Source organism: Mus pahari, chromosome 11, assembly GCF_900095145.1.
Source record: "Mus pahari chromosome 11, PAHARI_EIJ_v1.1, whole genome shotgun sequence".
Lineage (NCBI taxonomy): Eukaryota > Metazoa > Chordata > Mammalia > Rodentia > Muridae > Mus > Mus pahari.
In genome coordinates, this window is record NC_034600.1 from 59,356,448 (window position 1) to 59,380,666 (window position 24,219).

The 24,219-nt window shown below is 44.2% G+C and overlaps 1 protein-coding gene across 3 annotated transcripts in view; it reads left to right on the forward strand.

The window, feature by feature from the left end:
* Drosha (drosha ribonuclease III) overlaps positions 1-23,980 on the forward strand; it is a 102,426-nt gene extending 78,446 nt beyond the window's left edge. For 2 of the 3 annotated variants that reach the window (XM_021208257.1, XM_021208256.1), the window contains exons 27-35: positions 3,307-3,351; positions 4,696-4,853; positions 6,062-6,167; positions 14,766-14,907; positions 16,728-16,810; positions 16,919-17,022; positions 19,529-19,621; positions 20,335-20,381; positions 23,367-23,750. In XM_021208257.1, coding sequence (XP_021063916.1) covers positions 3,307-3,351; positions 4,696-4,853; positions 6,062-6,167; positions 14,766-14,907; positions 16,728-16,810; positions 16,919-17,022; positions 19,529-19,621; positions 20,335-20,381; positions 23,367-23,497 — 909 coding nt within the window. In that variant the 3' untranslated portion in view covers positions 23,498-23,750. Of the gene's footprint in view, positions 1-3,306; positions 3,352-4,695; positions 4,854-6,061; positions 6,168-14,765; positions 14,908-16,727; positions 16,811-16,918; positions 17,023-19,528; positions 19,622-20,334; positions 20,382-23,366 lie in introns of all 3 variants that reach the window. The other variant, XM_029543950.1, reaches the window with a different exon arrangement.
* The last annotated feature ends 239 nt before the right edge of the window (positions 23,981-24,219 follow it).

A 24,219-nucleotide genomic window follows, 5' to 3' on the forward strand; every position in this document is an offset into this window, starting at 1 on the left:
TGTGTGTGTGTGTGTGTGTGTGTGTGTGTGTGATGAAAATGTAATAAGCATGCAGGGTGATGAACTCTCTTAACTAAGGCTGGTGCTGAATATTGAGGGTGTTGGTTGGCTGCTACGTGTGCAACCAAATTAAGAGAAGGGGTTAGTTTGGAATTGGGTTTAGCAACCCAGTGTCCGATAGTTGTTGTTTAGGGGCTGGGGGAGAGCGAGGTAGCTGAGAGAACAGTGCAGTCAGGATGGCAGAAGGACTCACAGAGAGGGTCCTTTGACTCTTGTCCTGTGGGTGGGTGGGAAGGAGGCCTTGTTTCCTGTTAGCGTCAGCAACAGGGCTGTCCTGCCTTTTCTCCCTCGTCTGCGTTTAGTCTGTATAAGCCTCCAGGCCTGCCCAGTGCGTTTGCCTGTGTGGAGAGAGAGCTTCAGTCTGATTGCCCCTCGGGCCCCTTACAACCGCGGAGAGGCATTACATCACTTTCTCTCTCTTCTCTCTTTTCTCATTGTACATCGGTCCCCAGCATCTCTGACCCAGGCCTTTCTCTGGCATTCGAGAAATTGGAAAAGGTGTCTCTTCAAATTGCTTCTGAGCGGCCTGGGATGGGTCTTTCACAGACTTGCCATTTTAACAGGTTTAGTATTGGCCCCATCACCTTTAGTGTCGAACATACTTTGCTTCTATTTTTATCCTTAAATCACAAAACTCAGACTCTTTTCTGCCCTAAGCTAACCCCCCCCCACCCCCTCTATATCCGTTCAGTTTTACATTTTCCTCACTTGACTGGGTGACTCCGGATTTGCTTCCCTTGCAGCTGTCCTCTCATCTCTCGCCTGTTAGCTGTCCGTCATCATCCCTCAGTGTTGTGTGAGTGACAGGCTTTCCAGTTTTAAGATATTTGGTTTCTAGCCACCACAGTCTGCACAGCGTAACATACAGAAGGGTTGGTGGGGTTCCTTGCTCTTTTAAACAGGGCCTCACTATGTAGCCCTGGCTCAGCAGGAACTCAGTGTGTACAACAGGGTGCCTTGAACATACAAAGAGCCACCTAGCTCCACCCCCTGAGTGCTGGGATTAAGTCCTCCCCCCCCCCCCCATGGTTCTGCCTGTGTCAGTCTCCTTTGTCCACAACATCTTCATGCCATCCTTAGACATTTTCTTTACTGCCTGTGTCTGATGGGCATTTGGTCCTCACCCTCCGCTGGCATTTCCTAGATTTTCCGTCTTTTTCAAGTCCTCTTTGGAGGTTTTTCTCATAACCCTGGGCAGAGTGATGCCTCTCCTTTGGGGCCCAGTTCCTCCTGGCTTGGTGTCGTAGCCTGACCTCCGTCAGCGAGCCTACCTCAAGTACAAACATTCCTGTTCATATGAGATTTAGTCTGTCTGAGAAACAGGCAGCTGGGGTGTAGTTTAAATGATTTTTCACTATTGAGGGATCTACTGCAGGTGTGTAAGCTCTGCTTATTTACCTCTGCCGTCCCTCATTAGGCCTTTTTGAGGACAGAGTTGTAGCCTATTTACCTCAGTAACCTAATGCATAATGGGTATTTAATATCAATCTGCTATGTTAATGAATGGCCCAGCCAATCGTGAGCATTTTCTTGAGGCAAGCCATAGCCAGAGTTAATTAACAGTGTTGCTGGGATCCCAGTCTAGATGTAACACTACACTGGGATAAATAAAAGGAAACAGATGTGGGTGAAACTGTAGGGTTGTAAGGTGGCATAAATTTGTACCAAGATGGGTGGCCTGGACAGCCAAGAAGAAATCAGAAGTGCTTTTAAGTGAAAAACATGAAGCGGTAAGAAGGAATGAATTGGAGTGTCACGTGAGTCTTGAGTTCTGGAGACACTGGGAAAGGTTGGAAGAGAAAGCTGACCTATGAGTGCTGCTGAGACGTTGTGGATCATGGTGTTCTCCCTGACCACACTGGGCATAATGCTCTCAGTGCGCTAATCACTCAGTGCTGTCAGGGACCAATTGGAAGTAGGTCCTAGGATTAGCTTTGGTTTATACCTGTAGAAATAGAGGCTGGGGAGAATAAATAAGTTACCAACAGGCACTCAGAATTAAACCTAGGCTCTTCACCAGAGCCTGCGCACTCCCTAGCTTAATGCGTAAAAGGGAAGGGATGGTTACTGCCTGAGTGCATGTGAGGGAAGAATGCCCATAAGGTATTCCCAGTCACGGCCTAGATGAGAGGTCACTGTAGCGGAATAAAAGAATCCAGACAGAAGCAGGGTGAAAGGCGGTAAGGATGGGGCTGCACTCCAGTGGACACAGGTGGCCAGAGGTGGACGGGAAGCATCCATCCTGTCGTAGGGCAGAGAACATGATGTGGAGAGAACACCAGGAGTGAGGGAGTGAGTGAGTGAGTGTGTGTGTGTGTGTGTGTGTGTGCGCGCGCGTGCGTGCGCTGACAGTCTGGGGAGTAAAGGGGACTTGGTTATTGACTTGGTTAACAGAAGTCCCCTTCTTGTGCCTGTAAAGAACAGTTTGATATTTAAACCCTTTAAGTTGTCTGAGAACCTCTTTGCTTTGTTAAGAAGTTGTTCAGGACCATTGAGCTTCTATTTCCTTTTATCACTTTATATCACAAATGATCCTAAATTTTCCTGTATCCTGCCAAAAACAAAACTTGAGAAAAAAACCTTTCTTTTCAGGTTATTTTTCTCACTTATTTAAAAGAGCCCAGCACCAAGGGTGGAGAGTAGATCCAGGCAAGGGTTCCCTAGAGTCTGAACCTGAAGGAAAAATACTTTTCCCCAAGGAAATCGGAATTCTAACTGCTCCTGGATGTAATGCAGCCATGAGATAATATTCCAGGATTTTCCATAAAGTTTGTTTATTATCATATTTCAAGTAAGCATTTATGTGAGCCATGCTAAAGCAGGGTCTCCAGAGTTGTGAGGGCTTAGGAATGTGATGTGTGTACCCACTCCCTCTGAAACAGGCTTGTGACAATAAAGGGAAATCAGAGAGTGCACATGGTGACAGTCACTGCCGCAGATCCCCAGGCCTGAGGTGACAGTGAGTGTAACAGTCGTGTAATCCAGTGTGTTGGGTTCAGCAAGCATGGAACTTAGTTTTAAAAGGCTCTTTTCCTCCCCCGCTTAATAGGCTAATTACAGTCACTACAGGCCGTTTGAGCGGTGAATACACTTTTAAAAAATTAGTTTGCTAGCACTATTGAATTTGCAGTGACTGGAGTCGGCATGTGAAATAGTTCAGTATTTCAAATAATGACATTTTATTTAGTGCTCTAGAGTGTGTTCAATGACTCCCTTGAGCACTAAAGACATCATTCCATTTTCCAGGACCTGCGAGAAGTCTGGCTCAATTATCCTCTCCACCCACTCCAAGTGAGTATGACCGACCGTGTCTGCAGTGAGTCCCGAAACTCCATGGCCGCCTTTCCCTTCCCTGCCCCACCAGTAGTCTCTGAGTCTCTTCTCCAGAACTATGACTTTATGGTGGCCGTCAGGGAAATTTCAGAAATAAATAATAGACTGCGCATGCACGTGTGTTCAGGTGGCCGGGTAAGCATGGGGTCAGTGCTCCTTAGGAGACACACAGTGGCTGTGGAAGAACAGCCCTCTCCAGTGGGTGCTTCACACAGTGTTGGTGCTTACACGCCACGTTCTTGCCCTCAGAGGGAAAGTGACGTTAGAGGCTATCTTAGGCATAGCTAGGAAAGTAGAACAAATACTAAATGAATATTGCTAGATTTTAACCTAGTTTGGGCTTTAGAAATTGATTCAGATTGTATAAAATTTACTGCACAGTAAAGACTTAGTGCTGTACGATAGCTTTTTACTCGGGATTTAGGAATTTAAAAGATCTATACGTGGTACGTGCTTTCCCTTGGTCAGCTTTAAAAGTTTTTCTGCTTTTCTTTCTGCTTTAGTTTAAGATATGTGTATTTCCCTCAGTCTCACATGTCATATGTGAATATGTATTTAACATAAGTAGTAGTCATTAATGATCAGATGTTCATTGAGGGTTTATGATAGTAAACAGCAGTTCAGCGCTGTAAGAAGATACTAGTGAAAATAAGAGTTACCCAGTATTGTTGAAAATGTTAATTTTAGTTATACTTCTTACATTTTCTCTTCGCCAGTTGTTAAAGGCTTGCTACATGGAGCACCACCTGTGTAGAGGAATAATAATATCCTCCGGAAGTAAATTCAGTTTTAATGATGCTCATTTGCCAAAACAGTTTGCACAGTATGTTCAAGATGCACAGTAGTCCAGTTACTCCAAAATCAGAGGCTCTTAAAGGGCAGCTCCCAGACAGCAGCTCCCATTTCCTAGAAACTTGTCAGAAAGACCAATTCCCAGCACACGCACGCGCGTACACACACACACACACACACACACACACACAGACGCGCATGTATATGGCAGCTGTTCTTCAGCTTTCGTCTTCCTTAGAGAGTTAGTCTAATACCAGAGATTTTGAACTATCTATGTACAGAACTTGGCCTTGAAATTTGAATGAAGATTGGAAAATATTATTTGAGCCTTCTTTAAATATTAGGTTTGTTTGCTATTCTAAGAGATGAGAAAGAGGCTTTCAGGTTTTATTTGGCATTTCCGAAATTTCTGCCCACAGGAGATGGAATTTTATAGAACAGTGTCCAAGAATTGATAATTACTCTTGTATCAAAAACTGATTTTTAAATTCTTTCTATTTTTTTCTGAAGCTACAAGAGCCAAATACAGATCGGCAACTTATTGAAACTTCCCCAGTTCTACAGAAACTTACGGAGTTCGAAGAAGCAATTGGAGTGATCTTCACTCACGTCCGACTTTTGGCGAGGGCGTTCACACTGAGAACCGTGGGCTTTAACCACCTGACCCTGTGAGTGGAAAGTGCTCACCCAGCTAGCCCTGCCTGACCGTTTAGAGGAGTTTGTTCCAAACCTTTCTGCCCTTCAGAGGAACTGAGAGAGCAGGCACACTGCAGGGGAGTCACGTGGGGAGACGGACGGCAGCCAGGCGGTGGTGTGGATCAGGGACTGTTGTCTGTCCCAAGCTGTTGGTGCCATTGCTGTACATCTTGATGTCTTAAAGGTTATGAGATCTGAAGGAAAGAAGTCCTTTGTCCACGCTGAGATGTGGATTAAGCGTTATATGCCCTGAGGACCATGTGGTCTGTTTGTCATGATCTGTCATAATACCTTAAAAAAAATAGCCATAGATTAAAAAAAAAAAGTGACCGCTCTCTAGTAAAACTTTCAAACAGTCCGTAACTGGATAGAGCTTTCTAACTTCTCCTTTAGATAAGTTTATTGAGACTATTGAAATTGAAAATAAGAAAACCTTTGCTAGAGACTAAAGCCCTGGGCTCAGTCCTCAGAGCAGAAGAAAAAAGATGAGAAAAGTAGCAAAACTATAGGTCTGAGTGTGTGGGCGTGGCTGTGGTATATGAAATGTTTACCCCTTCCCTTGAATGGAAAATCCCCAACTCTCTTTAAACGGTAAGATTAAAGACATAGATTTTATAAACATTTGTAAATTAAAATCCAGATTTGAATAAATAACATACATATTTAATAAGTTTAGAAAAAATTAGGGGTTCTTGCAAGTTTTTTTTTAATATACATTTTACTTAATTTTTCAATTAATAGAACTCTGCTTTTGGCCAGGTGCTGTTCACTGATCTTAATTTAGTAGCCACTTATCCTTAAAGTATTCCTTTTGGAGCTGGAAAGATGGGTTAGTGGTTAAGAATGGTTATTGCTTGAGTTTGGCTAGAGTCATATACAAAATAAATCTCCTGGATCAGGCGATCTTCTGGTCTCATGTGCACACACCTGTACACGAACACATGAACACTGTATATACCCATGATTAAATAAAAAGTTACATTTTTTTAATTTCATTTTCAGAATTTTCCCAGAGTTGTAGGTGTCAGGGTACTCTATTTAGTTTGATGCTTTAAAACAAAATGAACAAATTATATTTTTAGGTTGTAATCTTAAAAATTATGTGGTTTTTTTTTTTTTTCCGTCTTTTTAAAATCCACAAGTACTTCCTGGTGTCTTTACAGTGGGGTTTCTTTTTCAGAGGCCACAATCAGAGGATGGAGTTTCTGGGCGACTCCATAATGCAGCTCGTGGCCACGGAGTACTTATTCATTCATTTCCCAGACCATCATGAAGGACACTTGACGGTGAGCATCCTCACTTAGCCCTTCTCGGAAGATAGCGGGACAGCGGACAGAGAGCGAGGAGCAGGAGGCCCGGATGCGTGCTTGTTTAACTAATCACTTATCTCCTGGTGACTATGATGGTCACTTTTCTTCCCCAGGGGAATAAATACTCTGTGATGTAAGTTGTGTATATATAGACATAAATATATACACACATGCGCTCCTTACAAAAGTGTGTGTGAGTGTAACTGTGTAAGGTAGAGCACGTCAGATATTATAGAGGTGCAGGCCGGTTGCTGGACTTACATGCTCAGGAAAAGATTCTTCCAGTTACAGGGTGCAGGGAAGGCATCATGGGTCTGGTGAGGTCGGACTGTCACAGAGGGGCAGGGTTTAGCCATTGGGAGGTGAATAAGAGTCGGTTCCTGTGCAGTGGCTTCTTCACACTGAGTTCAGAGAAACAAGGGAAATGAATGGGCAGAGAGGCAGTGGGGGAGCCAGGTTGTCTCTGGGGCAGAATTGGAAGGGAAGTGCAGAGACAAGGTTTGAGTCATCAGCCACCTCACTTGTGCTGTCCAAATCACATTAGCTTCCCCTTGTTGTGTCCAGTTTTTACCATGAAACCTGTTGGTAGTAAACCTCCGGAGGGTGGGACAAGCCTGTCTAGCAGTCCCTGACTTTCAAAGGCCTCTGACTAAGCCCTCAGCAGCCCCTTGAGAACTGCCTATCGGGAAAGCTGGGGCTCTGTTAGGTGGACGATGGTGTGCACCCTGTGTTCTTCAGTGTGACCTTGATTGTGTTGACACTAATAGCAATTCTTCCATACTTTTTAAATTGTTGCGTATGGTTTTCTTTGACTAGAAATGAATCATAGTTCTGCAGCTCTGAGATGTTAGACACTAGCAGAGAACATGGAGTTCAGGTGGAAATTTTCAGTGGTATTTCTCAACTCAGTCCTCCCTGGGTGAGGGAGGACTGAGCTTCTGTCACCCGCCACGTGCTGTGACAAGGGTTGAGAGCGCCTCTTTAGTTGTAAATGAGCGGGATGAGTGCCGTTAAAAATTAACTGCCCTTGAGAAAGACAAGGATTTCTTTCTTTAAACTCTTTAGAAAATATGAACCTTTGGGGAGCTAGTGTCTCACATCTTGCTTAGGAAAGCAGTACGCTCTGTGTTGACTCTTCTCGGCTACAGAAGAGACTTTATACATGTCAGAAGTGCCTGGTTTATGTGAGAAGGAACCAAAGCATACCAAGTAGCTTGGGGACTCTGGAAAATAAGTGCTTCAACAGGCCCTTCCTGCGCTTCCCAAGTTATCCTCTAGGGTCTTAGGGATGGGGCCTGCCTTCAGATGCACTGGCCCTAGCTGGCTCCGGCACTGCATGGACAGTGTGAGCTGATAAAGCAAGCCCAGGGCAGTGCTGCGCGGTCAGGGCCTGGCTTCTTTCCATGGTCCCTTCAGAGCTGGCAGTGGGATTGCTTTGGTTTTGTTATTCTGACATAAGGTTCTGTTCTGTAGAACAGGCTGGTTTCAAACTCACAGCAGTCTTCTTGCCTGGGTCTCCCGAATGCTCACACTGTGGGTGCTGAGGAAGTACAGCTTATACAAATGAGTTTATCAGCCTTGCTGTCTTAAAATTAGAGCTTTTTATCAAACTGGTAGCATCAAATGATAAAACTATGATCCATGTGGTGGTTTTACAAAGCATTGTTACAGAAAGCTCTGAGAGAAATGAATGGTACCAGTAGCTCTGTTGGCAAGACAAAGATGATGTGTCATAAGCACATATTTTAAAGGCTGTTAAACATTGACATCCTGCTCCCTCCTTGAATGGCATCTCCATTGGCTTCTGTCACACCGTACTCTGGATGTTCCCATACCTCTTTTCTTAACTACTGTGTTTTAGCATCCTTAGCATCTTCAGCTTATTCTTTCCAGCTAGTAAATATGTCAGCATCTAAGAGGTCACTGCTAGAGCATGTCTCCTGCTAATATATTGTCTCTCAGACAGTCCGCTCCATGTGGGTCAGCAATTTTACTTTCCTGGCAGGAAACGTGCAGCAGATCTCTTCAGATTCACTTCTGTCCTGAGCTCCAGTGCCAGGTGTCAAGAGGGAATATAGTATTTTTCCACCTCGGTCCTCTTGAAGTTTGGGTTGCTGACAGCATCAGGTATCCCGTACTGTGTATCAGAAACCTAGGAGTCGTCTTTGTGTCCTCCCTTGGCCTCTCTTCCTCCCAAGTCCTAACAGTGTTACTCCGGTATTTCAGGAGTGTCCTTTCGGTACTACCTAATCTCGCCATCACAGACAGCTGCTCTCCCAGTCCTGATCACCTGGTCACTGAAGGGAGTTCTTCATAGCAGTCAGGGAGTTATAGGAAGAAAGTGACTGACAGGGAGGCCCACTGAGAAGCAACAGCACTTACACAGTTGTAAAGGATGGGAAGCTTGTGGGTCTGGTCATACAAAGCTCAGGGTAGTAGAGCATCCCTCTGCAAGAGGAGTGCGGTCCCCAGATCTCCCCCACACTATCTGCTACTCTCTGAAAAGCTTCCCTTGGTATGTTGAGGGCACTTTTTGTCCTTGGCCTAAGAGATGGACAGTTTAAAGCAGACATCTTTCAGGAGACCCAGATCTTGGGATGACATGAAGTCATTTTTTTTTTTTTCCATCAATTTATTATGTGTTTGAAGCGAGAGTCTTTTCACAATAGCTTCCCAGTAACTGCACCAACTAGCTGTTTATCCGCAATCTGCTGCCATGGAAATTGTCCCTTTCTCAGTTGTCAGACCTGCCCCTTCTCTGACTTCTGCACCGCAGGTGATACCATTCTGTGTTGTGACTTTGAAAACATCTGAATGCCATTTCCTGACTTAGGCCCAAAGCCAGACCCCCTCCTCATACTCTAGACTCATACCTATGGAATATAGCACTGCTCACATACTTAGGATATAAGAACATGCGAACCTTTAATTAGATTTCTAGCAGGTACCTCTGACCAGTGTGTCTAAAACCAAAGTTTTCAGTTTCCACCCTCAGCCCTGCTTCTCTCTCAGTATTCTTCATGTCCATAGGGTTATTCCATTTCTTCAGTTGCCGGAAGCCTTAGGATCATCCTTAATGCTTGTCTATGTCTCCTGTTACTCCTCCCCAACGCTGGCATATACATCCTGACAACTTTACCTTCATCATTAGTTCTGCGTGCGAGCACAGCTTCAGGGTCGGTGCTGCTGTCTGACATACAGCCGTCCTCTCCCATCAGATCTGGTCCTTTCCGCCTCTCCAGTCTTGTCTTCGGTACAGTATGTAGAAGAATTCTGTTTCCAGTGTTGGGAGATTGAACGCCAGGGTTTGTATGTGTTAAGCAGGCCCTCTTGACACTGAGCTACAACCTCTAAAGGGATCTTTTTGGAAGGGCAACCAGGTAAGACGTCTCCTTTGCGTCTTTGAATGAATGATCTTCACAGCCTAGAGTAATGATTTTTGGGTCCTTTGGGCAGTGCCTGGGGAACTCCAGCATCACCCTTAGTGGGTTCAGCGCTGCGCCCCGTGCTCTTTCTACTCTGCAGCAGCCTGCTGAGTCCAGATCCTTCTGCTGTTGCCTCTGCACATGCTGTTCTTGTCTGGAGGCTGTTCTACACCTAGTTCATGCCGCCCCAATATTCTTTAGCATTCCTTCGCTTGGCAGCTCTGACTGACCCCTCACTCCACTGACGTCTAAACCCCTTGCTCCTTTCTATTCTTGCTAGAATATTCTAGCGCTGTTCCATTTCAGCTTGCCCACCCCACTCCCCAGACCAGAAGTCCTGTGAGAGTGTGCCGTAGCCCTTCTCCAGCCCCGCAGTGCCTAGCATATGCTGGGTTCTCAGTACAGACTTGGTAAGGAGGTAGAGTAGGGAGCTACAGAAGCGACTGCCCCATCGAAGGCAGAGCATGGGCTCTGTAAAGAAATGACCTGCTACTTCACATGTCCAAAGTGAATGGGGAGCTCACTTTGAAATGCTTAAGGATTAAAAACAAACTGAAGTGTGCAGGTTACTGGGATTGCATTGGAAGGGCGGCAGTTGATTCCTTCTTGTAATTAAAGGCACGGAGTGGCAGTTAATCACGTTGGAAAGCCTTACACTGAGCCGGTTGGTACACACTTGCTTTCTAAAGAATAAAAACAACAAAAAAGGCAAATGTAACCGTGTCTTCCAAATCCTGCTGGTTGTTGAGGAAAAGTGTTGCCCTGTGTGAGAGTACTGCGAGGGCCTGCTCAGGGAGGAATGTGAATCAGATGCAGATGCCGTAGCTTAGTCAAGTTTGCATCGGGATGCCTAGGGACGATGTTCTGTCTGTGCACTGAAGTTCTTTAGGGTAAGGCTCCCTCCCTGGTGAGGTCAGTGTGAAGAGAGAGAACCTCTAAGGAAACGGATGCCTGTCCTACGACACTTGCAAACGTGTTCCCTTCCTACATCCAAATACTTACCTGTCCCTAACAACCTTCCTTACCCTCACTGAAGTTTAATTTTAAATCAGAAACAAGAAAGAGAAGTACAATTAAGGCTCTGTAAGCCTGACAGAGGGACTGTTGATCCCTGGTGCAGTGGTGACAGCCAGTACATATTCCAAATCTCTGGTTCTGGTTTTGAGACTCCCAACAGCGACATCTCCCACAATTACTTTAGACTTAACTTTCCATAAGAACATGAAGATTGACATTCTTCCTCTCACTTTCCCAGACGCTCTTGGTTCTGGGGGGGGGGGGGCAATAACGTGAGACATAGCTTTCTGCTCCACTGCGGAGCTAGCACAAGCTGCTCGTTCTGTGCCTGCTGTGTGGCACGTGCTGTGTCCGGGGTGAAGTGCACCAGCAAGATGAACGCGTGGAAGGGTTTTGCTTGGTGCGAGGTGGTAGGAGAGATCGCAGGGATTTCAAACACACTTGAGAAGCGGTGATCTCATCCTGCCCTGCCGCCTCCCGACAGCGGCTAGTATAAATCATCCAGGCAGGCCGGTACCCTATCTAACAGCGCTCTGAGAAGATGGATTCCCCAGCCTCCCGACAGAGGATTTCTCTATCACTGACATAATTTGGCTCCTTGTGTCTGACCTGCATTCTGCCGGCTATCATTTGTGTGCCTTTTCTTTAATTATCATGGGAAATGGAGACCATCTAGCCACCACTCTCGGTATAAAAGACCTGTGTGGCTGGCATATCACTGTCGATTTTAATTGTATACTTCGCTCTCGCTCCACTAGTGTCTTCTATTGAAGTCCTCAAAATAGTAAATCTGTGCCTTTGCCTTACACTAGGTGGCCCTCTTGGGCAGCTTATGCCTCTCACTATGGCTTCCTCCTAGAACCAAGAGTCTTAAAGGAAGAATATCAATCTTCATGTTCTTATGGAAATTTAAGTCTAAAGTAATTGTGGGAGACGTCTCTGTTGAGGCTGTAGGAACGTCTTGAAGTCTCAAAGCCAGAATCAGAGATTTGGAATATGTACTGGCCATTGTCACTGCACCAGGGATCAACAGTCCCTCTGTCAGGCTTACAAAGCCTTGACCGTACTTCTCTTTCTTGCTTGTGATTTAAAATTAAACTTCAGTGAGGGCTAGAAAGGCTGTAAGGGAGAGATTACTATTTGGTAAAGGGGAGGATTTGGAAGGCAGCAAGGAAAAGGACATCTAGAAGGTTTTGTATTAAAATAAAATCTAGAGGCATTCTATGGCTTTCTAGAATCCTTTCCCTATTATTGAGGAGCAAGCAAACCTTATGCAATCCTGATGCGGCTGTAGATAACACCTCTGGAAAATAGCAATTATAGGATCAGCGTCTTGCCTTGCCACGCCCCTTTGGGGATTCCTTATTTTCCACAGGGACATTTAACTTCCGTCTCCTGGTGGCCTTGCTTGTGCCAGCTCTCCTTCACTTGGCTCTGAATTTTTTTTTTTTCCCCTAGTTCCCACTATGGTCACCTTGCTGTATCATGGTCCCTCCTTTTGCCACAATGTTTAATTTTCCTAGAAAACCCTCTCCAGCCATTTCCCCATTAACCCCAGTCTGTCTTTAGGTCAAATTCTGAGTTCATCAGAATCCACATGAACCTTTTCGAAAAGCAAGTGCCCCTAGTCCAGAGTTCACAATTCTTGACCCTTTGGTGTTTTGGAGAAATGTGGGCACCAGTGCTGGAGAACCCTCTTAGACCTCAGTATTGAAGTTGACTAGAATGTTCTTGAGAGGGGTCTCCTAAGTGACCTTCTCTGGACAGCTTGGTTAAGATTTGCAGCTGTGTGTCCCTGCGTCTGTAATCACATCTCTGTCAGCATGGTGATTGTCCTGGCTGACCCACCGGTGTGTGGCTTTCTTAGGAGTGGGTCCCTTCTGAAGCGCTTCAAAAGGGTGCTGTTGATCCTGCTGGGCCCTCAGCCCTCGGCACCGACCTGGTGAAGCATCGGCCCGCGCTGCCACCGTGCTAGCCCCAGAACCTCTCGGCTTTGCTTCTGTTGTCAGCCTCGCTGTGCCCATGGTTTGCCAGATAGATTTATTCTGAAGTTGGATTCGGCCGAGGACACAGATGGAAATTGTCACTGTAATGAACCTCCATTAGGACTTTCGTGATTAGGTAGAGAGCAAAGTCTTACCTGGTTTTACTTGATGTTCCAAAGCTAAATGGACTGCAGAGCTAAGGTTAGTCACTGGTTCCCTTCTCCTCGTTGACTTCTTACTCTGAGCAAGAACTTAACAGAGCTCCCTGTTAGCTACGTCACTGCACTAAGACCTGCCAGGGCTAGTGTTAAAGCAAAGTTGGTTCAAGCAACTCCTGTCTCTAGCCACTCTGCTTCCTTCTGTCAGACAGGAGTTACTACGTGGCCCTGCAGGAGGAGCTGTGATGCCGGAAGGTGGCAGCTGTGGCCTGGTGGCCAGCCCTGTGTCATCACTGCTGTGTGCTCTCATTCACATCGGGCTCATTGGTCCTGGGGCAAGAACACACCATTTCCACAGCCTGTGTAGCTTCCCTCCTTACCCAAAGCGTGGATTCAACTTGCTCAGCATAACCATACCCCCAGAATATCCGCCCTCTCCGGGTGGGGTCTATTTCAACTTGAAATCCAAACCACAGAAAGCTCGAAACCACTTCCAGCTCATGGATTCTGTGAGTTGGTGACGTGGGCTTCTATTGTTTGAGTCATGTAGTCATGTCACATTTGACCTTTTAATTTTTAAGCTTCCTTGTGGGTTTTAATTTATATGTATAGTTATTACTATATGTAACTTGTGCAAAATAACATGCATATATTAATTTTAAAGGACTAGTGTACTGGAGAAAACTGTAGTTAAGGGGACTTGGGAATGAAAATGGAGCAGAGGCAGGCAAAGAGTTACAGTCCAAGATTCAATTCAGGCAAGGCTTATGGAGATCAAGTCGTATTTCTGCTTCATGAATCATTGTCAGACAAATTAAGAACATATTGTTCCTTATTTATCTATTGTCAAGGATTCACTATCAAGCATTGAGAATAAATCTTGATTTTCATAAGCTTTGTTGACACTGTGGAGCCGCAGAGCATAAAGCTTGCATCTAATAAACACAGTGCTCCGTGGAGCGGTGGCGGCTGTAACGCCAGCAGGGCTCCCAGCTGCTTCCGCCTGTCCTGTGTTCAGGAAGTCAACTATTTGTTTATGCTTCTGGTAAGGAAACATAGATTCACGGACATTATTCCCCCGAGGTTTAGGGATTGGGGGTAATTATGTCAGTTTTTTAAAAGTTTGGTGACTTCCCATCGTGGGACCTGCCTGCTTCACTAGTCTCTTCCCCATCTCTCTCCCAGAGCGCGTTAAGTGCTTACCTTAGTCTGCTCTGTGAGTGGCTCGCTCTGGAATCCCAGCATCCTCTGGCCCTCACATCCATGCACACAGCACATACACAGAATGTAAATAAAGATAAAGGGTCTTGAGTGTGAAAAGACTGAGGTACAGGGCATGTAATGTAAATCTTCAAAATAATAACAATGTAAGTAAATAGGTGTTTTAATAATACTGAAACATCTCTTCCCTAAGTCATGTGGTATCAAAATTAGGACCCATGTCATGAAATATGCTTCTTGTAGACAGCTTTAAGCACAGGTTTGATTGGTAGATGCGTCCCTGTAATCACTGGCGGAGACTATTATTTCAGGATATGGGGAATTTGTTTGGGGTAGTAAAAATGGGGAAGGTTTTCAAAATGTGTCTAGTCGTGCACAATTTACTGAATATAAATTATATTTAAGTAAAATGTTTTTTTTTTAATTTTAATATTTCCTGACCTGGTAGCTTTGAGCTTTTCAGTAGTCATATCTTAGTCAGATTGCTGTATATCCCCTCCCAAAATCCTGCTCACTGCTACTAAATAAGTAATTGGGTATCTAACTGCTTGGTTAAATCCAGGTAGTAGGGTAGGGGCGGGTTAGTCATTAAGGAGACAATAAAAGCATTTGGAGAATGTTGCAGTCACCTGAGGATAGAGACAGACAGTAGTCATTTGTCTGCTGTCCCTTCGTGACACGTGGGCGGGTGGTTGGGTTCAACACAGGAGCAGGAGAGAGACCAGAGCTGATGTGGTTTCTAACCGTAAGCCATTTCCTTCTTAACAGTTGTTACGAAGTTCCTTAGTGAACAACAGAACTCAAGCCAAGGTAGCAGAGGAACTGGGCATGCAGGAGTATGCCATCACTAACGACAAAACCAAGAGACCCGTGGCCCTAAGAACCAAGACTTTGGCAGACCTTTTGGAATGTGAGTCCTACCTACAGTGTGAAGCTTTTTAACTTGCAGGTTCAAGGTTTAAGTTAAACCCACTAGAGCTTACTCTTTTTATGATGATGGTGATGGTGATGCTGTTTGTTGTTATAGCTAAAGGACCTCTTTTCTCTGTTTTTCTACTTCATTTCTACAGTGTTTTGTATAGCTTAGGTTAGCCTTGAAATCCCTGTGTAGTCAAGGTAGCCTTGAGCTCTTGGGGCGCCCCTGCCTCTGCCTCCTGGTATTACAGGCTTGGATGATCACATCTGTCTGAGTAACCTCTTTTGTTTTTGTTTTTTATTTATTTTTGCCTTTCACTAAGCCATGTGAATAATACATTTGTGTTGTTTGATCTGTATTCAGGGGTAGGTAGTCATCAAGCCCCTTAGTCTGAAACAGTAACACAATGTAAAGATTAGTTATTCAGAATCCCAGTTTGATTTGGTGGGGTGGTTGCTTTTGCTACCCAGCACTCTTCATAAGGGACATAAAAAAAAAAGATAATTTATTCACTAAATACCAAAATCGCCACCTATTGTTTTGAGTGAGAACAGCCACCATCTTTTTCATGTTCTGATATGGTCTGGAAGCATAAATAATTCCATTATAGTTAATTAAGGGATTATGCATATAATTTTATTATTTCTAATATTACCTCAAAAGAACTAGAATAGTCTCTGGGCCTTAGAGCTTTTTATGATACATTATTTTTCAGGATCGAAATTATGTAAAATATTAAGGCCTACTGTGCAAGCCCGCTTATTTACAGATTATAAAGGCAGGCTGACTGAGGCATCGAAGGGAAATAAAATTAAGCTGAGTGACGGGTGCCACTGCCATTTCTATTTCAGTTCAATAAAAGGTTCGTGCAGTCTTTTAAATAAATGCACCATTTGTCCGCTTGGCTAAAATTCTTTTACGTGAGCCCGCCTTTGGAACTGTCCCTTATCAATTCAGTTACATAAATTATTGTGTTGTTGAGTTTTTCTTAATTTGGGCAAGTCAAATCTTTGAATTGTCTCACTTTTTTCTCTGGTTATGAAACTTACCATGGAACTGGGACACATGAGTGATGGATGTCAGGATGCAGTTGGGATGTGCTTGTGCCTGCATCGTCTGTGCTCCACAGCTGGCGTTTCCAGTTCCCTTCTTATGAGATTAACTCTGTTATGTTCCCAGGTCTCATTCCTGATCCACATTCCAGTATTGGGATAGACTTTAGACCACTGGTTCTCAACCTAGGGTCACCTAAGACCACTATATGTTTATATTCTAATTGTAACAAAATTACAGTTAAGTAGCAGCTATGAAAGTAACTTTATGGATGTGTGTGTGTGTGTGTGTGTGTGTGTGTGTCACCACAACATGAAGGACTGTGTTAAAAGTCGCAGCATTAGGAGGTTAGGAACCTCTGCGTTAGACTGTTGGCTTAGCCACTGGCTAAGGGCAGTTTGGTGTCTGCTCTGTGATTTTTTTTTTTCATCTCAATCATATATCTGTGTTGGTGCTTTGGATGGTAGTGATAAAGGGTGCTGCTTTATTTGAAGAAAAAAAAGAAATAATTGCATAAAAGAGTGTTTAGAAGTCAAAAGCCTTGTGCAAATACTACTTAAAAGCTTATAGCCCTTAGGGCTGGGTGGCTCAGCAGTTACAAGCACTTACGGGTCTTGCAGAGGACCCACATTCTGTTCTTGCCACCCGTGTTGGCCTGCGTATATACATGTACTCACATATGAAGACTAATAAGGAAGGATGCTCAGCACATGCTGTTCCTGGTAAATAATGGTGGGCTGCTTATTTCACTTGTTTCTCAGCATTTATTGCAGCGCTGTACATCGACAAGGACCTGGAATACGTCCATACTTTCATGAACGTCTGCTTCTTTCCCCGGCTGAAGGTAAGCACACACGTTCCCATCGGCGTGCGCTGGCATGCCCACGCTTTGCTTCGTTCGCTTCGGGTGGCTCTGAAACACACTACTCAATGCTTTGGGGAATTCCCACAGGAGTTCATTCTGAATCAGGATTGGAATGACCCCAAATCGCAGCTGCAGCAGTGTTGCCTGACCCTGAGGACAGAAGGGAAAGAGCCAGACATCCCCTTATACAAGTGAGTGCTCGCTGTCTGCCAGACATCCCCTTATACAAGTGAGTGCTCGCTGCAGGGTGCTTAGCTATCACCCGTGTGCTTAGATGGAAAACGCAGGGACTTCTTATGACGCTGGCTAAGCCCTAAAGCGCTCTGTCCTAGCGGTAAGTGGGTGCTTCTTGATTGTCTCTGCTTTCTCCTACCTGTAAATTTCTCAGACCTACTGCCTGGCACAACAATACACTAAGATCAAGGTAGAGCAATTGTGTGCTTGTAGTAGGTGTTGATCTTTAAGATGTATTCATGGTTGTGATCTCTGCATGTGAGTGTCAGGAATCCAACCTGGGTCCTCTGTAAGAACAGCAAGTGCTCTTATGCCCTGAGCTGTCTGTCTCTTAGGCCCCACTATGAAGTAGTTCTTCTGTATAGGCTTTTATTTGTGTGATTGCATGGAGGAGTAACGGACTGTGTGCTGTTCCTAGCAATATTTGGGTTCTACTTGTACCTTCTTCCCCTGAGCCCCTGTTGGCCTCGGTTATCTGAAAGGCTGTCTCCCAAGCTGGAGAGAAATGGGACTGATGCTTTCTGCTGCTACTTTGTCACTCAAGTACTTGCTTTCCCCGGCCTGTGACCTCATGTGTGACCTGAGAAGGGGTTTAAATGGGGATCACAGAGTAAAGAATGATTAGAGTACATGGCTGCCCCCCAGGTACTGTTGATGCTGGCTTAAGGATGCTTGGAAATCCAGTTACAGTGGGCTGGAGAAGACTAAGAACACTTGCTGCTCTTACAGGGGGACCCAGTTCGGTTCCCAGCACCCACACTCGGCCCTCACCCGTCTGTAACCCAGACATGTTTACCTCTAGTTGGTGGCATTACCCTGAGAGGACGGGGTCCTAAAAAAACGAGCCGGGCTAAAGTCCCATGCAGTAGCCAACTTTGATATTTAGTGCATCAGACAGTCTATACTCTGGGGTTACGAAGAATCAAGAGTAAGGTGCTCAGTCTCAGGGACTAGCCACACGGAGCAAAACATTTTTTTTCCTCTATAGAGGCACGTGAAGAACAACAGCTGAAGTAAACTCACTCTGCTGTCTGCTACATCTGGGAGGAACACACAGACATATTCCAAGAGTTCTGTGTTTTGAAGTCCCAAGACTCTTGTCATTTTCTTGGAGTTTTCTCACAAGCACTCAGAATTCTCACATGACTCCATTCTTGGGCTGCGTTCCGACACACCTACACATACACACCCATGTATTTCTTATTAATTAAAAAAAAATAAAGTCCAGTTTCAATACAGTTTCCTCAATGCCTTTGGGAACAGAGGGTTCTAACACCCCCACTGAGGCGGGTGTGCTCCCGAAAGCCCCTCCTTTTGGACTTCTCTAACTCCAAAATAATAATAAAAAAAAGTCCAACAGTTGACAAGCTTTTGTGGTGCTGACTAAACAGAGGCCAGAAGACTTATGGCAAGAAACTGTCAGTATGAAACTGTTTTCTTTATTGGAGAAATTCCTAAATAGAAGCAGCCTATCGATCTGTCTACTAAGTATAATGAATGTCTAAGCTATGCAGTATGATTGAATCCAAGAATTTACCCATCAGAGTGATTACTAAGGGTCAGTGCTAAAGACAGTGCATGTCTTATCACATGGGGATGATTAGTAAGTACCACCTGCAGCCGCGATATGCACCTTTGAGTATGTAAACAGAAAGGAAATTACTGTGTTCTCTGCCCATAAATCCTCCCACAAAAGTACATGGTGACTCTGTTCTTTGTTATCAAGATGGCAGGTTTACTTTACATGGTCTTCCTGATTACTGTGTTTATTCCGTTGTCATTCTTGGCTACTTTTAATTTCCCTTTCCCGTGAGTTATCAGGGTTTTTACATTTGAAATCTGCACCTTGTCATTAAATCCAGAGTACCTGCAGCTTTGTTTTTTAGTGGTTGTGTTATAGGCTTGCCATTATAGCATATCTCTGAAATGATCACAGATGTTTCAGAAATTAAATATATTTTCCGATCTCTTAGGTAAAGCACTACTAGACACTAGATGGAATCTGTAAAGGGTGTGAAACCATTCAGGCGTGTCTCGAGTTGTTATTTCCTATTTATTGCTTCTAGCTGTGATGAGCATTGTAAAATAACAAACTAAAGCTCTCAATTCTTCATAATAAAAGTTTGTTAATTTCGTGATACTAGAATACCTACACTAAGAAGTTGTTTTAAAGTGTCACATACTTAACTGTGAACCCTCGGGTACTATTCCTATTTGAGAAAAATATAAAACTATAATGCACTTTTTTTGTTAATTTCCTATTTTAGAGCTCTAAATTTTGTTAGGTTAGCAAATCAAAAATTAAATCACATCCTTTTTCCATATTGTTATTTTTACGTTCTTTCTGGTAGTAAGAATAAAGGTTTTGGGGTTTTTTGTTTGTTTGTTTTTTTGTTTTTGTCAGTTTATATAATAGCAAAATAGTTGAGCATTGTATCATAATTACTGTTCTTTTCATTTCAGGACTCTGCAGACAGTGGGGCCATCCCACGCTAGAACCTACACTGTGGCTGTTTATTTCAAGGGAGAAAGGATAGGCTGTGGGAAAGGACCAAGGTATGAGAAGAAAACACTGAATTTCATGGAGTTTATATCTGTGTTTAGGAAAGTTCCTACCTCTGCAGTGTGCAGCAAGATTAGAATGGGAAGTGTCTTCAGTTATAGCAAAATGAATCCCAAGGGCTACTGTCCCCTCTAAGCCAACTGAGACACTTGATAATTAGCCTTGGGCCAGGCATACCATTGTACAAGGAGCCTTGACCTTGTTGAGAAAACTGCATCATCAGTTGCTAACGAGTCAGTTCTACCTGAGTTCAGTCTCAGCAGATGTGTGAGGTGTGCTGTGGTGTGCATGACAGCCTTAGTCTATGCTTCACTTCTGATCACTTGAGCTTTGTCGGCATACATAACATATTTCAGGAAAAAGAATTAAATATATAATCTCTGTCTTGCCCGTGTCTCTCTCTGTATTTTACCTTTTTGTGGTTAACCTTTACGTGGAATGTTTTCAGACTTAAATACTTCAGGCCCTAATCTAAACGGAAGTTATTCCATTTCAGTATTAGTGTGGAACCGATGCTTTAAAGAGGCTTTGTGTAAATGAGAGGCATTTCTGCATGCTCCTGTGTGTGTTCCTAGCCATGCAGTTTGGTGTGTGGTGGAAGTAATCACTTGAAATTTTATGCACAAGCTATGAAGATCAGCATTAATAATTTGTTTTGGAAGAAGAAAGCCCTGAACGTCTACCTCACCTGTATTCTCTTCAACAGCATTCAGCAGGCAGAGATGGGAGCAGCAATGGATGCACTGGAGAAATGTAAGCCTGTCTCCTTTTCTGTAATTACACCTCCACAATGGAATGCCTGTTTTATGGAAGGAAATGAAGTAGAGGCGTGGTTAAGTTTTGATAGAATGTGATCGATCGTTGTTAATAATTTTCCTCCGCACCGAGCACAGTAGAATGTGTGCTACGGATAGAGCAGATTGGAGTTTTCGAAGGCAGTCCTGAGTATGGTTTACGTTTCCCTTTCTACGTGGAAGCCACTCGGCATAGGCCCCTCTGGGAGCGGCCTTCCTTTTCTCACGGTATTTCCCCATCCTCCTATGGGTGTGAGTCTTTCTCTCCCCCCCCGCTCTGTGTGTGTGTGTGTGTGTGTGTGTGTGTTCAGTGTCCATAATAAACATCTAGATTGTGGTGCATTTAATTCTGAAGATGGATTGTCTCAAGAGTGGAGGGCCCAAGGACGTCAGGTATCAGTTGCTGGTGTGGAGAGCTGCCTAGGCTTGTAAATTGAAGGCACGAGTATGGGACAGTCTTCTCTGAGGTCTGTTGTGCTTCACAGAGGAACCTGTGGGCACAATATGCCAATGCTTTGAGAACCAGCTAAAGGAGTGGGAGACAGTGGATGCACAGGCTCAAAGTGAAGTGTCCCAGGATTCTCAAGTTTGAGAGAGGTTCCAGGAGAGGTTAGAGGGCCTCTAGCCAAGTGGAAGTCAGCAGAAGTGGCTTACTGTTCAGGGGCAGGGAGGGTAGTTAGTGGGGACAGAAGCCAGCACTGCCAGCCAGGGTCTAGCACCCGTAGAATCTATCCTGAGAGTTTTACATTGACTTTTTTGGAGAATGTTTTCATTGATTGTTTGTATAAATGCACTATCATTTATTGAAGGAGAGTGGGATTCTTTTTCCCAGTTATAACAATAGAGTCCACCCCCGCTTCTGATACATATAGTCAGCTATGAAAACAGTACTGAAAAATGACTTAATTTTGAGACAGACATCCCCAAGAGGATGATAGGAGTGGTTTGCTTAAATGCAGGGAAGTAAATTGGCATCATGTCCCATCCTTAAAGAAGTTTCTACCTTTCGGTCCTGATTCCATTTCTAGGAACCCAACTTAAGGAGATACTTGGATTCTGAGCTACAGCTCATATGCTGCAGTAATCATGACTACTTGGTATATAATAGCATAATGTTTCAATAACGTGGAACAGCACAGTAATAGTTAAGTGAATGCTTCTCAGTGAACACTGTCCCAAGGATTGGCAGACGCATTCTGTAAAGGACCAGCTGCACGGATTTAGGCTTCGCGGGTCATAATCTGTCTCAGTTACACTAAATTCTGACATTGTGGCACACAGACACAGGTGGTGTAAAATGTCCGTGTGTCTGTTTTATTTACAGAAACCGATTAAGAGCTGTATTTGGCTTAGTGGCAATAGTTTACCAGTTCCTGAATATCCAAATGTGATATGTTTGCATCTGTTGAAATAATGCCATTGGAGACCGATATTGAGCTACAGGAAATGCTTGTACTGAAATAAAGGAAAATATTATATCCATCAGTACATAGCAGTGTAGGGGAAGAGAGTGGAAAGATTGTCACTATTTATATAGTATATGTGTACATACATAAAAAAATACATACACTTACATATGTCACTATATAATGTCATAACACTTTTCTGAACATAGTTGTGGATATATTCTGAGAGCTTGTTCATGGGTAGATCTGAACAGTGGAACTTCTTCGTACAAACTCAGTTACACATCAAATCTACTGAAACAATGGGGCCTGTTTAAGTGCGTACAATACTGGAAGTTAAAATGTATGCGGTATGTAAGGACTCCGTATTACTGCTTTCTTCCAAGTGCTTTTTCTTTTTCCACTTTGTCCCTGTCTCCAGTCTGTAGTGAAGATGGGATATAGAAAAGGGATATAAAAGAATTGAGGACCTGGTGCATATAGACAGACCCACTCCATCCTTAGAGGATACAAGTAAACAGACTTTCTTTCCTTCCTGAGCCACGCCCCCTCCCCTCAGACTCTTCTGCGTGAAATACAGAACAGTCCTTAGCTGGCCAGGCAGAGCTGCGTCCTTTCTCGTGGTGTCGCCAGATAGCGAGCGGGTGTCCTTTATGACTTCTGTCTTCCTGTTTGCTGACTAAGGACACAATGACTGTTTCTCGTTCCATGCTCGATCTCCTAGATCGTGGTCACACTAGTACTGTGCTGCACGTGAAACGAGAAATGAAGAGTTTCTAAATCTTAGTCCAGGTTTTCCTTGTGTCTGTGTGTTACACAGGGTCAGGTCTGAAGCTAAATATAGCCTCTCTGCACCACTGAGTGACGGCCCTCCCCCCTCCCTTACCCACCACCGTTCTCCACAGGACTTACCTGTGCAGATAGAGCTGCGGCCTTTTATGGTGCACTACAGATAGAACTGGTCACGGACTCAGGGACTTAGAATGTGGCTTTCCTTGTGCCTGACACAGTTCTGCTCTTCTGGAAAACTTTCCCTCATGTAATCATGGCTATGCTAGCGTCGCTTGCTGGAAGCTTTTAGCCTGAGCTTTTCCAAGCCATAAACCCCCACATTCCTGCTTGCTTGCTTTCTGTCTCCCTGGAAGTCACTCGTTGTGGAGATGCTGCTTAAAGCACCTGCCTGTTTGGAAACCTTCCAGAACCTTATGACTTTGTTTTTTAAGTTACTGTATGTTTTGGTGTTTTGTTTTTCTTTTTTTTAATCTGTTTTACATACATCAGATATTGAAATTAGAATCTGAGACGCCAGTCTAGACTTCTGGTGTGTATGTTCATAACAAGAGAGTAGAAAAGAAAATAAGTCATTCTTAGCCTCAGTTTTCTATAATGCAGTTCGTTCTGTATGGGTGCTGATTACATGTTTGCCTGTGTGTGTGTGTATGTGTGTGTGTGTGTGTGTGTGTGTGTGTGTGTGTGTGTGTGTGTGTCGCCGTCTGCACCCGTGGATATCCTTTATTAAACGTATCTCCTTGTGTTAGATAACTTTCCCCAGATGGCCCATCAGAAGCGGTTCATTGAACGGAAGTACAGACAAGAGTTGAAGGAAATGAGGTGGGAAAGAGAACATCAGGAGAGAGAGCCGGAGGAGCCTGAAGACATCAAGAAGTAAAGGAGGACACGGAAGGGGCAGAGCCTTGCCTTCCTAAGAACTGGGACCGTGGCCCCTCGAGACCTAGCCTGGCTTTCCCTCAGACAATGAATGAAGTGTGCCCATTGAAATAAAACTCAAACCACACTGCGGTTGTTGTCTTAATGATGAAATGTTCCGTTTCTAGCTGGATGGTCTTTGCTACAGAGTATTCGGTTCCTATTTAGTAGATGTGCAGTATTCCCTTTATTTTGCTCTTTGAAGAATAAATTCAGTCAGATATGTTCTATGGAATAGTTGCTGTTTTCTGCTTGAGATTGTAACTTCAGACTGTCAGCCGACAAAGGATATACTCACTTTACCGGGCATTTTTGGTATTTCTTACCACTGCCTGTGGTAACAGCTTTACTCTTTTGAAATATGTTTTATTGATCACATTTTCCGGCTTTCATCTGTACTGATACTGAAGTTAACCCATTCCAAGCAGTGCGGTGAGTCCTGTGTAAGGGAAGCCTGTTTAGCCTCTAACCAGTTACTGGAGCCAGGGAGGAGTCAGTCTGAGCCACACCTATTCTCTCAGAATAGGCAAGAAGTCGTTGTGCTGAGTCGGAACATCCTTTAAACCTGCTGCTCTCTCTGTGGGGTTTGGAGAGACTTTGGGGGTGTTTCCGAGTCTCCTGAAGTTGAATTTGATTTTCTGTGTGTGGAGGATGGGTACAAAGGGCTAGGACTCAGGAAGAAAG